Source organism: Agelaius tricolor, unplaced genomic scaffold, assembly GCF_023055355.1.
Source record: "Agelaius tricolor isolate 1412-34295 unplaced genomic scaffold, bAgeTri1.0.p SCAF_1, whole genome shotgun sequence".
Taxonomy (NCBI): Eukaryota; Metazoa; Chordata; class Aves; order Passeriformes; family Icteridae; genus Agelaius; species Agelaius tricolor.
This window is the reverse complement of record NW_027269261.1, coordinates 74664995-74679627: the sequence shown is the minus strand read 5'-3', so window position 1 is coordinate 74679627 and position 14633 is coordinate 74664995. Positions and strand designations below refer to the sequence as shown.

The 14633-nt window shown below is 40.3% G+C and overlaps 1 protein-coding gene across 1 annotated transcript in view; it reads right to left on the bottom strand.

The window, feature by feature from the left end:
- Nucleotides 1–1733: 1733 nt before the first annotated feature.
- Nucleotides 1734–14633, bottom strand: part of LDAH (lipid droplet associated hydrolase) — a 117583-nt gene continuing 104683 nt past the window's right edge. The window contains exon 7 of the mRNA XM_071440037.1: nucleotides 1734–4806. Coding sequence (XP_071296138.1) covers nucleotides 4615–4806 — 192 coding nt within the window. The 3' untranslated portion in view covers nucleotides 1734–4614. The remainder of the gene's footprint in view (nucleotides 4807–14633) is intronic.

Sequence of the window (14633 nt, the reverse complement as noted above, 5' to 3'; positions counted from 1 at the left end):
CCAGTGGGAGTGGTGGGGTTTGTGTTCAATGGTTTTCACTCCACAGCACTGCAGACTACTCAAGTGATTGACAACATAAACTGGGCAGTTTGTAACTGAAGAGAAATCAAAGGCACAGCAAGGACAGAGGAGATGTCCAAGGTCAAACATGAATACAACAGAAGAAAATGCCTAGCATTGGTAAAACAGGACAGGATCTGAACTGGGGCTCAACCATTCTGGATACTTAAAATCCCACGGGTTTACTTTGTGGGTGAAAATACAAGTTCTTTCCTATAATTGCCAATGAGTTGCCATACCCCCTGCATGATGAGAGCATGTTAGGACATCAAAACATTTATGTTCTGAAAATGGCATTCCTGTGTCCTACAAGTTAGATCAGGACAGTGGAATACTTTCCAAATTTTAAGGGTGCTGGTTAGGGAAGAGGAGTAGATGAGTCTTGCCATTAGGAAAGCCTGTTTTTCCTAATTGTAAGTTATCTCATCCCATGGATTCCTTCTCAATGTATGAAGCACAGTATTTCTGAGTCTGGGGGCTTTGTTGAAGATGTTCACAAAGGAGGAGAGCAGGAGGCCCCCCTCATATCCTCCTTCAGTGTGAATTGCTCCAAACAGGAGGGAAAAGATCTTTGAGTGTCTGACTGGCAAACCCTGCAGTCAGGTACAGTCAGTCAGATGTTTTAAAAAACACCTGTATTTTATTAGCTGCTGCAAACTACTTTCTGCAACACAACTGTTCTCCTGCAAGCACATTCTGCAATAGGCAAAACACAGGCTGTTGATCAGCTCAAGCACTCTGAAAGAGTTTTTAATGAAATCCCTTCCTGCCTGTCCCACCTGAGTGTCAGCCTGTTCCATAACTTCTGCCTGCTGCTACTGAGAGCAGCGATCGCTCCTGGCAGCTGCTTGTGCTGTGACTGCTGGGTCTGCTGCTTGTGCTCAGCCCCATCAGCTGTTCCAGAAATATATGCTGTTTTAATAGTTCCTGGTCACTCACAAACGCTCTCTGGGTCCTTATTTTGTAAATGTGCCAGGAAAGAGAACATTTGCCTGCAAATGAAGAGCCTCAGAAACTTATTGTAGTTTTTATTGTAGGGAGTCTCAGCACGACCTGTGACACAGAGTAAAACAAATCTCTTGGGTCTAGTGACTCTATCCAAACCCAGTAATAGTTTGAGTGACTTTAAAATGATAACATTGAACGTCTTGTTTAAAGTCTTTGCTGGCAATTAGCTAGACCAAAGAAAGGGATGGGGGGTGGATGCACATATAAACCCATTTTCTGTAAAATAAATACATAAATGACCTCAGCTGCAGAGAAGAGATTATCTGCTGTGGCTCATGTATGCAATCTGTCTCTGTGAGTCAAGAATCTGGTGTTTAGCTTGGAGTCCAACTCCAAATTCTTCACCATAAACACTGGGCAAGCACTCATCCAGCTTCCTGAAGGGACAAGCCTCACTGATCCACACACTCTATAGCTCATTCAGAGCAGCAAACATGGAGCTGGAAGCAGCAAGGGGAAACTGATTGATTATTTTGGAGAGGCTCTGGATAAAAATGCTTAAGAGAGTCAGGTGCCTACCACCCACGGATTTTCTGTGCACTTGGCAGATGTCTGCATTGCATGTGAAATTTGGGGTCTGGAAAGTATTTTTGTAGATTTTGTATGCATGAAGTAATAAAAGAGCTGAACTAGAACTAAACAAGTTACCAAAACAAAGACTCAAGTTACATTTTACCATAAATTTCTTTATTTTTGTTATTGGAGCTGTGTACTTTTATTAAAAGGTATCGATCTAGCAAAACACTTGCACATGAGTCAAAGTCACTGCACTAGCAGGGTTACTTGTGTGGTGAGAATCAAGCACAGATGTGGATGACAGTGAGTAGGTGCTACAGCTTACAGTCAATATATTTGTGATAGGTTTTCCAAGAATTCTTAAATAGTCTAAAATAGGCAAAAACCACACTGTGTTTTCATGGTAAATTGGCACATTTGGACCACAAGCATTTTTGACACTCTTTGCCTGGGGTGACAATGAACACCACGGGCTTCTGAGGAGCTGGATTCTCACTGTGTGGGATCTGCTCCTCTCAGGAAATACAGCTGTGGAAAGTAGGCCCGTGTGTTTTAGCAATGAACAGAGTAGCAAATTTTCAGATCTTTGCCTTACAGTAACAGCTTCTAGGCAGAAGGTAGCAATTGAATCAATATGGTTTTTATTTTTAATACTAGAGAAAATTCTTTTAAGAAAATTGTAAGGCATTCTTCTGCAGTAGATCTGGTCATCACTGACCAGACCTAATCTCAGTTTAGGTCTTAATGCAATTTGGATTTAGTATAATGGATTAACTTTTGTATAAAAGGCATACACAAGTCAAGTACAAGTATTGCTAAATTAATTCCTCATACAAAGTATACGCATAATGCACTGTAAACAACTGCTTCTCGTAGGTGCTTCAGTTTCCAGGCTGTAGTAGCTGCTTGTCATCTTTGGTTAATGCAAGAATCTGTCTGGTCTCAGGAGATCCACTACAACAGCTGAACTCCCACAACCAAGTCTTTGTCCATTCCCTGACTCCACATACTTCAAAGAACAAATGTTTTGTCCAACCACACCAATGTGCAAACCTAAACAACCAAGTGAGCTGTGGTTTTTATGCTGCTGACATACAGACAGGTGCACATGTACATATATGTGTACATTAAAGTATCTCCACCTATGGGCACGTCCTCCCTGGCTCTGCCCCAGGGAAAACCTCAGCCAGCAGATGCAGGGAGCATCTGCCACAAGGCCAAACAGCTGGGATGATCCCAACATCTGGGGACTATCACACGCACACACACAACTATGGATTTCTACAGTGAGCACAAAGATTGTTTTGATCATGACTGAATATGGAACTGTAAAGATGGAAAGTCCCATGACTCTCCAATAGGCAGAATCAGTTGCATGGGCAAAGTCTCCTCACTTTGAAAGTGTCTGGTTCCTCCCCACGCTGCTGAAACTGTGCTCCCAGCATTCCTGCCCCACTCATCATGGCCATTTCATTATGTGGCAGTGTAATTGGAAAAACCACTGGCTAGTCTCAAAAGCTAAACCAGTTTCTGATACAGAGAAGGTCACTTAAATCCAGTGTCAGTCTGCAGGTTTGAAAACTAGTCCCAGATATCCAGGAACTGAACTCTATTACAAGTTGCTCTAAATATTAGTGAAAGGTTCAAGGCTAATTTAGAGAGCAGTGGAAGGGGTGTGCATAATTGTGTAAGAAAACAAAGCAACTAACTGATCTTTTTGCATCACAGAGAACATTCTCCAATACCATTCTCACACGTATCAAAACTGGTAATAAATCATGTAAGTTAGATACTCAGTGCATCATCTAAATTCATCTTTTTGCAAGGACAGGACCTCCCCTGACTACTCTGTAGTGTTTTGCTTATTTATAAATGTCTTTATGAACTCTACAGGGAGACTTTTTCACAGGTTCATGGCTAGAAAGCTTTTCCTGATTACACTTGGCTCTGTTCCCCTTACTTGCAATATTTTCATTTCTAGCTATTCCCTGCAACTTCTTTTGTTATCACAACTGGTAGGAGGCTTTTTTCTTTTTTTTTTTTTTTCCATCTGTAAAGGAAAGGGTTCACCAAATGTGAGGAACAGGGAACTTGTCAGCACCATGCAAGGGTCTGGTTCTCCACAGTAACATTCATGCCATGTCATGGATGCAGCCATGGCACAGTAACAGATGTTTTCTGATGGTGAACATACCTAATTTGTGGCTTGGCAGAAAATTTCATACTTCAGTCCTTAGAGCAAAGAACTGAAATTTAGACATGCATCAAAAGTGGTTCAATTCTTTAAAGTTGCTGAGCAAGCACTGTTCTCATGGACTTCATTAGGAGTGCTAGGCCACCTAGAAGTTGTTATACATGGATTCTGCGATCCATTTTAACTTTTAAATACTGGCATTTTTGACCAGTGTACTTTCCCTTCTCTACAGTCAACTGAAAAATGAAACACTTGGCCATGTTCCAGGTAAGAGATCCTTATATATTCCCTTACTGAGCAGCCACAGATACCTTACAGCATTTCTAATACCCTGAGGAGTCCTGGCAGTGCCCCAAACCCATGGTGAGACTTGGAAAAACTGCACACCTGATCTCCACATCTTCCCTGAACTCATCCCAAACTCAGCCTGACCACCAACCCCCTGAGACCCAGAGGAGACAAGGTCAGGGCTGCCCAGGACCCATTGCCAGGACCCACCCACATGCTGACACTTCTGCAGCAGAGAGTGGGGTGGAAGCAGCTCAGGTACAGTTGTGTCAGCATTGTCTAGAATGCCAGCAGTCAATAAATATTCCACCCTTTGCCATGTCTTCCAGAGTCCTGAAGACTCAGGATGAAACTACATAAGCACTGAGTCAATAAAACTATACTTTGGACCAGCAAGTCTCTCTTTAACTTTCTCTGAAACATCTCAATAGAAAACAAGCCATAATCTATAGTAAACAGAAAAAAAATAAGACAGACTCTCTCACAAAAAAAATTTACACGTTCACAAAATAATTACTTCTTTTTCTTGTTGATCACTGAATTAGTGTTTATAATTTGGTCAGATCATCCTGTAGCCAGTCTGTGATCATGGCAGCCATCTCCTTGCTGGCATCGAGCACGAAGGCGTGGCGGAGCCCCTTCTCACAGAGCCGGATGTCCCCGTCTGGAAAATCCATTTTGATCTCGTCGTAGTAGTGCTGTGGACACCAGCTGTCTCCAGTTCCATAGTAAAAAATCAGCTAGGAAGAAAAGCATATCAAATAACCAGTGTGGAATGTTACTGATGGAGCAACCAATGCAATAGTTTGGAAAGAAGTAACGCATCAAATCCTGAGATACACTGTGAGGAATAGCAGACTGGTACTTCTTGGCTGTTTCCAGGTCTGCATGTATGATGAAGACAATTAAATGCTCTGCAAAACTGTGGAACACAATACAGGTTTAACTCTGAAAACAGAAATCTGCTGATGAAAGCCTGGCTGACTTAGTAAATTTCTTATTATGGCTCAAAACATTGACTTGTCCATGAAGTCCACCCCCCCAAGCAGCCCAGCTGTTGTGTTTTTCATAGCTGTTAGCAGTTTTCTATGTTAGCTTTCCAGCTATTTTAAAAAAGCAATGACAAGGCACATCTTCACCTATATTAGGTTGCTCAAATCCCCATCCAACCTGATCTTAAATGTTTTCAGGTCTGGGGCATCTCCACCACCTCTCTGGGCAACCTGTGCCAGTGTCTCAGCACCCTCATTGTGAAAACACTTCCTACCCACAGCCAGTCTGAATTGATCTGCTTTCAGTTTAAAACCAATGCCCTTTGTCCTATTGCAACAGGCCTTGCGAAAAATTTTCTTACATTCTTGATTTTCTTACAGGTCCCTTTAGGTACTGGAAGGTGCTCCAAAGTCTCCTGGAGCCTTCCCTTCTCCAGGCTGAACTGTCCCAACTCTCTGTCTTACCCTTGTGAAGCCTGTGTGGAGTGCAGGCACCTCCCAGAGACCAACAAACAACTTTCTTCTGGGTTGTAACATGGAACTAAAATTCTGCCAAAGTCCATTTTGTTTTGATCTTGCCCAAATAACCTTGGCCAATGACATACATGAAGCAGGTGCTACCTGTCCTAGAGCCCACCTAAACATGAAAGTTGTAAATTCCAGGAAAATGCCATCTTCAGGGAGTGACTTTTCTCTCTGTTAGAAGCAGTGAATGTCACATTTCCCCATGTCATCGTTTCTCCTCATTTCAGCTCAACTTTGCCTGCTATAGCTATGCTTTTTAATTTCTATAAAGTATATGAGGGGAAAGTAGTTTTCTGGGAGAGAGTAAAAACCTATGGATTTCAGACTGTACAAGGACAAGATTAATGGGGAGCACTCTTCATACTAAAATGTTTGAATGCAGGTACCAGAAGGATGCTGATTGCTCAACACATCACACACAGCTTGGCCCAATTCCATTATTCACATTTGTTTCATATTTCATTTCTGTACTTTGGTGAATAATTGAGCAATGCTAACATAAATTAGGGGACAAGAAGTTTTCCTTTCATCACAAATATCTTCAATTCCATCATTTTGTAGCCATGTGGAATATAAATAAATGGACCCACTGGGGTAGAGGTGGGCTAAGAGCCCAGACTGCATTTCACAAACTATTACAAGGTTTTGTCTAACTCACTTTTCTCTTGCTAAAGTTTGCCCAAATCTTGTACATTATTGACTATTGGCTGTATCCAAAATATAGTATCTCAGTAGCACAGACACCAAGGCCAGTTATACTTCTATTTCTGTGCAAAACATAGAACATAAACCATCCCATATTAACAAACATTATTGGTTTCCTTTGTCACTCACTACTTGCTGAAAACAAGGTGTGTGTTGCTTGCTCTAGCAGAAAATTTCTTTTGATCTTGCCTTCAATTACAAGATATCACACTAGCAAAAGTTCTTCACAAAAGCTAATGTAAAATGTCCAGATGCATTCAGGCCTTTTGGAAGCAAAACATCTGACCAAATTATTTTTAACCCTGGGCTCCATTACCAAAAGATACAGAACTAAAGATTATGAAACTGAGGAGGAAAAAAAGCAATGGAGAAGCTCCAATTTAATGGAGTAGTCCTTGAAATGGTTATATTTTTTGAAAGGCAAATTAGAGACTCATCACACAATCATTTAGAAAAAGATGAAAAGCCATTTACACTTACAAAGGTGGATGAAATACTTGGCTTAGTCTGCATGGACTGTGAAATGGGCTGTTCTCCAGGTAGGGTTGTAAACTTGAGAACTCACAGATTTGAAAATGCCTAAATAGAAGATTTATGTGCATTCTTAGCTTGCCCCTGGTATATTTGCATTACAGTTTAATCTTTCACTGCATGATCCAAAGGATCCTTGATTCACTCAATCCACTGACAGGATGATATTCAGCTGATGAGCTGCTATTTGATAGTATTTTTCATTTTAAATTCTGTGTGCGGTCTGGGGATTTATTTACTACATATTTCATGGTTTACAGACAGGATTTATTTTCTTTATGCTCTGCATTCCTCTGGCATGCACTACTACAGGATTCACATGCTCACATTTATTAATTTAGTTTTGCAACACCTTAGTGGCAATTTTTATCTTCATTTTGCAGGTGGGGAGCACAGAAATTAATGTCAAACTACATTTATTAATATGAAAGCATGTAGTGTAGAGTGAAACACCTCAAGCTGGTTTTCCAGAGTGTGCAGCATTATACAGTATCGACTGTACTCAAAGAACAGCATTCCTGGACTGCTTTTGCAGGTGTTCTGAAACACAGTTTATCTGTCTGTAATACACATTTCAAGGTCTTAAATGAGATATTCAGAAAAATGAGAACAAACTGTGACTATCTATGAAAAATATTGATGACTTCACCAAGAGCCTATTCTCTTCAAAGTTTAGGTGCCTTTACCATCAACTTAGTCCCTTTTATTTCAATAGGCATTTTACCCCTTCTGCCACAGATGAGGCTGGACATCCTGCTGTCTCCTCCATTACACACCTCTTTTGGTTAATGAAAGAAGAAAAAGGAAAATGGATGTTTTAATGAAAGATCAGTGCTGCATACTTACACAAAAGGTGTCTGAATTGAGGTCAGTGCTCCCCAGCTGTGAAATGCTTGGTAATGCAGCTGGTTTTAGCAGAACCTGTGTGTACAGTCTGCTGGGCTTTGAGGAGGTAAACCAAACCTCAGCTATTTCACATGTGGCACCTACAAGTACTGCCAACAGTGTCAACACCTCTAGATTTGCTGCTTTAGGCCTCTGTTCCTTAAGGTCATGGTGTAATTGAAAGAAGCAGCACTGTCAGCTTCTGGCCAGAGAAGCATGGGACACCTTCCTCCTGCTGTCACACTGGAGGCATCCAGCACAGAAATTAATGACTTAGTTTGAAAATCTATGGTGTGTTTTTGAAGCAAACATCCAGTTTGTCCATATTTACCATACTTTGGTTACCATACTCTGGACCACATGGAGTCCTTCCAACTGAAACTAAAGCAAAGATGCTCTCCAGGATCACACTTAAAAACCTCCAGTCACCAATGGACATTTAGCCAACTGTTGGTACCTCAGGACCTGGAACACCAGGTCCTCACTACTTACTATCCATCTCTACAAATTCCCTTATCTTGTTCTGCTTCTGTTCTTAAGGCAAACATAGGAAATGGCATCTGCTGAGAACAAGAACAATAAGATTTTGGAAATTTAGGTTCCATTCCAAGCAGAAAAGGGCAGAACTTTTACCAACTACTGGTCTTGTTGTCCAGTCATTTGCTCACTCTTTACAGGTGACTTTCTGAAACCCTTTCTGGTCTCAAGACTGCCCTACACCGCCTTTGGTTCTTTATTTTAGTTTTATTCTCCATATCTCATTATTTCCAATTGGTAATACTTCTGCTTCTAGTTCTAGTCCCCCATTCTTGCCCTGCAAAGTCCAGATTTTAGTCTCCTGGGTCCTCCATCTCATTTTGAGTCCCAACTTCAACCCTAGTTGTTTTTTCTAGAGCCTCTACTCCCAGCACCGTTCCTCAAGCATCTCTCAGAGTAGCAGCTGTTCCTGTCAGCAGGGCTGGGTTCAGTTCAGCATAAAAACATCTTATGTACAGGTGACTGTACTGTGGCGTTTACATGTGTACCAGGCATCCCAATTTCCATCACACATTCAGGAAAAATGACCTTGCTTGGGTAGTTCCAATCCATCACCTCTTATAGCACCAGAAGCTTGCCTTTGGCCAAACAAACAGAGCCTTTGGTTCTTCCTGCCTCCTCCTCCTCTCTGTTTACTGCTCCCTCACTAGTTACCTCTTTACTAGCTCAGCATCTGTCTCCTCTACACTGGAATGAGAAGCTTCCCTCTCCAAGCTAGGAATTGCTACCATGAGAAAACAGTGCATTTTCCCCGAGCTTTTGCAGACATTGTAGAATCCTTTGGATTGAAACAGAACCAGTCAAGGTAGGACAGACGTGTGTCATACATGCAACTAAGTAAGGTTTGGGTCTGTTATAATCAACTAAGAACAGTTTTTAAACAAGATTTGGGGAACTTGATGGTGCAGTTATTTTGCCTGCTTATTTCATGCGCAGGTGTTGGTGTGTGCACTCTCCCCATGTGCTCACACCTGCACATCCAAAACTTTAACAGAAGTGGTTTTTAATTTCAAATTCTTCCTTATTACTGGATTATGAGATAGAGCAAGACTGCAACCAAGGTGTAAATTTTCAGTGATCCAGATGTTGGTACAGGGCCTAGGAAACCTGACAGCTACTTGACTGCCATTTATGAGATTGACCATCTCCTTTTGAATAACAAAATGTATCTGTTCTTTGCCTGTGTCACACACAGACAAGAAATACACAGATTTTAAAATGTCCCCCTCTTTCCTAATACATTTAAGCAGCACAATTTTAGATATATTTAAATGAAAGTTTCCAGAATCCATCTTCCCATTTAATTTTAACACCAGGAGCTTTGCTATTGCAGCAGGCAGGCAGGAATAATTAACAAACCATGTGTAACCAGAGGCACATGGGATCTCCATTAATGTAGGGAACACTGGCATGCACTATATGGCCTGCATGGATCTGTAAAATGCATATTTTCCTGTGGATGGTGGATGGCTGTAAAGACAGCCTGAGTCAGCACAACCACTGCACCAGCAATGGAAAGCTGCTGCCAATCTAAGCATTCAGAAATGATGAGTCAGGCCCCCAAAATAATTAGACTAGATTAAAAATAAACAGATTTGCAAAACAATAAATAGGAAGTTCTTTCTGGTTTTGCTGTGGGCTTAAACTTCCCAATATTTGCATTTTTTAAACTTTTCTGCCACGAGGGTGGGAGGATTATCTTTTATTCTTTTTCAATATTGAATGGTGAGACTTCCAGGTATTCCTGACTCAGAAGGGAAATGGCACCTACCACTGGACATGACAAAGACTTTGTGATTCCTGATGCAATATCCTGCTTGCTATGAGTGACTCAAACATATCCTCCTTCAGGATCTGCTGATCCTGAAGGCACAGTGAAGGGGATGTGGGCTGTCTTTGCCATCCATTTCAATGCTGCATTTGAAATAGTTATGCAATTTCTAAACTCCAAATAGCTTTAAAATAACAGCAGTATTCTTAGATGATGATTTATCATTAAATGGCTCAGAAGTATTTTCAGCCTTAGCTTCTGTAAGATAAAACACAAGTCCAAAAAGTGTTCTGTCAGCCTCATACCCTGTAATATGGTATTTGTACTCTGACACTGCACAATGATGGCAGCTGCTAAGTAAACATCAGAAGAATCTGAGATTTGTATCAACAGGATGTTTACATTTTAAAGAGTTTCTAAGAAAATAATAAAGATTTCCTGCAGTTGACTCCATTGGCACTTGTTATAGTATGTATGACAGTTCACAGAAGTACAAATTACAGAGAGATTTCTTTTCTGCCTCTTCTGTAACTGTCAAAGACCAGCACTGAAAAAAAATAAAAAAAGTTAAAAGATATTAATTGAATTTTTTTTTATTTCTCTGGAATTTGGTACATGTTATAACAAATTTAGGATCTTATTACATGGGCAGGCACCACTCCAGCTGATGGCCAAAAGTGAAGGACTGATCTCTGTGGATATAAAGGAGTGGCATATATGCAACAGCAGGACTGCCCCAGTGTCCTTGCTGAAATCCTTGTCTCTGATACATTCACATTTTATCAGTATTACTCCCACATGCATTCACTGGCTCCTCCAGCAGCTTCTCTCTGGATGACATCTCTCAACAGTAACCAGTTTTATTTGTTCTTGGATGAAAACTAGTTTAAAAGGCATTATCCCAGAATTAATTTCAGTTTCAACCAAGGTTTATAGAAAATTACTAAGCTTCTCTGGAATTATGAAAGTGTCTCCACCTTATCCTGCCAAAAGAATAGGGGAACTGACTGGTTTGGGACATACTTTTTTAAAATTTGCTTCAGTTGTACTTTGGCTTCTGGGAATTCAAAGAGCTGGCATTGCCTTAGGAAGCCCTAAATGCTTTGGGATATGGCTCTCTGAGATACCATCTCTTTCCCTCGTGATGCTGCCATGGTTGAGATCAGCCAGTTTGATGGCAAGGTCCTGGGGAACTTGCTTCTCAGCGGGTTTCATCAGAACTGGGTTTTCTCAGCTTTCCAAGAGCAGTGTGAAACCCAATGTTTTCAGTTGGACTGTTCGGAGAAAAGGCAGCTGACAATCTGGGGTCCTGATGCTCTTTTTAAATACCCACCTGTAGGACTTGCAGTGAAGGTGTAATGGGTAGTTCAAGTGCTTGTGCTGAGTTTATTTAACATAATGGTGGCCAGTGTTGTTAAGCCAACATAAATAAAAAAAAAACAAAACAGTTTCCCTGTCTGGAAAGGAGGTGAAGAAACGTTTTACTATCAGAAAAATTAGGATGCAATCCCTTAGATAGGGCCTGATGTAGTGGCTATTTTGCATGTGATTCCAGGTGTCTGAGGGCTCTCCCCAGTGAGAATATTCAAGTATTCTCACACAGTTTTCATGCCTTTATCGATGCTGAGACTTGGTAAATCAGCAAAGGGAAAAGGGCTTCTCTAACTCTGCTGCAGTTTATTATCAACACTACTGGCTGCTCTGCACAAAGACCCATGAGATCAACAGAGACCACTTTTATTTCCACTTTCTCACAGATAATGATGGGTGAAACTCAATGCAAAGTAAAACTGTGCTTTTAAAAAGGATGCACAGGATTTATCAACAAATCAGAGTGATTAACTTATTTATATTATCTATGTTACTTTTAAAGACTTAAAAGCATTTTGAGGATATATATTTAGATGTGTCAGGAACATGAACATCTCAGAAGTCAAGTCTGTATAAATACCAAAATAAAAACAAACAGACCTGAAACCCCTATTTAAGCAATACTACTGCTGGGACAGATTCTTCCAACTGTATTTACTGCAAACAGTTTTTCCCTCTGAGTATCAGCCTGACATAGTCTACATTCAGTAGGACTTAATGTAAGTCAAATGTCTCCTGCACCAGCAGGATCAGAATCTGGCTGTAAAAGGCAATGCTCCCCAGTGGGAAGCATTGCAAAGGGGAACTAAGAAAGAAAGAGGTAGTAAGGGGTTGATGGTAACTTTTAAATATTCTTCAGAAGGCTGGGGAAAGGATGCTATCTTTGCTCACTGTGTGCAGCACACACCTTATACCCACCCCAAACATTTTGGAAATTCTTGTCATCACCTCTTTACTAGAATACCACACATTACAAATGATGGTAACAGGCACTCAGTTACAGAGTAAATTAAACATCACAGGTAAGTATATAGTGCTACACTGACTTTTTAAAATGCTCACTGGGATCCTTTTCCACCAAGGAGAGAAGCTGCTGATCCCTGATTAGGCATTCTGGGCACTTCAATGAAAAGCTGGTTCTTCTGGTTAAATGACACAGACACCAAAATCCCCAAGCAGATGTGCAACTTCCCTGGCTTCAACTCTGCACCTCCAGGGAGTGCAAGCCAAAAAGGATGTGAGACCAGCCAAAAAAAGAGGTGTTCTTGGCTAGAGAGAACACTTTGCACCTATTCAGAAAGAGTGTTTGAAAGGTTTTTCACAAATGTAGGCAAGCACCTCACTCATGCTGTGGGCAGGCAAAGTATTTGTAACAATTTTTTGTAAAAAATTTTGTAACAATTTTTTAAGCACTACCTTCAGATCACGCTCCTGTCACTGTGAATCACTACTAACCCACATGGATGTCCACAGAGACTCAAACAAAAAGACTGGGCAACATCAAAACAGTTGCTTCAGGGGTCAAAATAGTTCTTGGTTGCTTAGTTAAAAAAAAAATTCTCTAGCAAGGACAGTTTTGCAAAAGAAAAGCCTAGCACTTCTCTGTGGAGAGGAAATACTTAATTCTTCAGCCTTTATTCTAAATCTCTGCATGTCACAGTTTAGTTGATACTTCTGGAGAACATATTATCTACGGTATCATTGGCGTGATATAAACTTGCACTGCTTTAAATTCTAAATACACCATTGGAATAAGCACAAAGTAGTAAACATAGACTTCATTAATTCAATTTTTTCAAAACTGTATTTCTTCCCCACTTAATCATCTATAAGGTCTATAAGCCACCTACAATACAAAGTTCCACAGTTTGAGTGAAAATAGGTTAATGTGTTGATAAATTTCCAGTTTGTAACTTTCTTATCAGACAACAGGTTGGGTTTTTTCATCTTTGTATGTCTACTTCAGATGTTTCCTGTCTTTTTCCTTATGCAATCAATGCAACTGCTACACCAGACCACTGGCAAAAAGCTCAAGGAACATATAAATGTTTTTGGACTAACATGTCAACCAAAAGAATCCTGATTTGCAGTTGGAGGAGATAGTTTATGATCTTAAAAAATTATGAACCACTACAAAAGTTCACTGATTCAAAAATTGCTGAAGCCTGTGGAAGCTCTTCAATGGATTTAAAAGGGCTTTGGAGCAGATCCTACATTTCCAAATAGGACTATTGTGTATTACACGTGGACTAATGAGCCAGATACATCTCTCAATAAACACAAAATCTGAGGGGTGATTATTTTAAGAGGGGTTCCTCTGTAAGCACCTAGTTTTACCCTTTCATGCAATTATCCTCTTGATTTATATAAGGTTATATTTATTATAACAGGTTTATATGCTTAGAAAAAGACTCAATAAGGCTGTCTTAAAAGAGAGCAATAAACAGGACCCAATGCAAACTTAAAAAGCTAAGTTCTGTAGATAATCTCTATAAGGAAAAATCATTGTCCATTCCAGGCATGCTAGTGAATGCCCAATACATCCATTTTCCTCTGCCTTTTAAATTTTTTTATTCTGTTTGTAAAAGCTTCATGATGCCTAGTGCTGATCCATCTTTTAAGAACATGGAATTACACCCACTTCCTTTTGTGCAGGAATTCAATAAACTTCCTCTAGTTCAGTAGTATCTTTGCCTCCAGCTTCTGTTAGGAAAGGGAGTTGGTGTTATTACAGTGAAAGAAGACAGGTAGCTCAGCTTAGACATGATCAGCTAATAATTAACCTCCAGGTCTGAGGAAATCTTTTATCAGTATCCCTTACCTTATTTGTTTGGATTTTCTGGTTTATCACAACCCCCCATGTCACTGCAACATGAAGCTCAAACTCCTGTACATCCATGTACAGCTTGATCTGGACAAATAGATTTACACAATATTTCAAAGGCTCTATCATATATTACTTTGTTAGAAGACAGGTCTCCATCCTCCTCATACAGTTCCACTGCTATCTAATGTGCACAAGTCCTGACTTTAAAAGAGTTTAAGTGAAAAACCTCACTTAATTATCCAAACAATATTCCAGCTCCCATTCTTTCAACATAAATCCAAGCAATTAACTTTGTTACACTAAGAATCCGCAGTCTGGTGATAAAATTTCTCCTGGTCCCTAGCTAGTATTAATTGTAGTTAAACATGGACATGGAAAGATTGGAATAATTTTGTGTCTCTTCTTTCAGATCACAGAATGCAA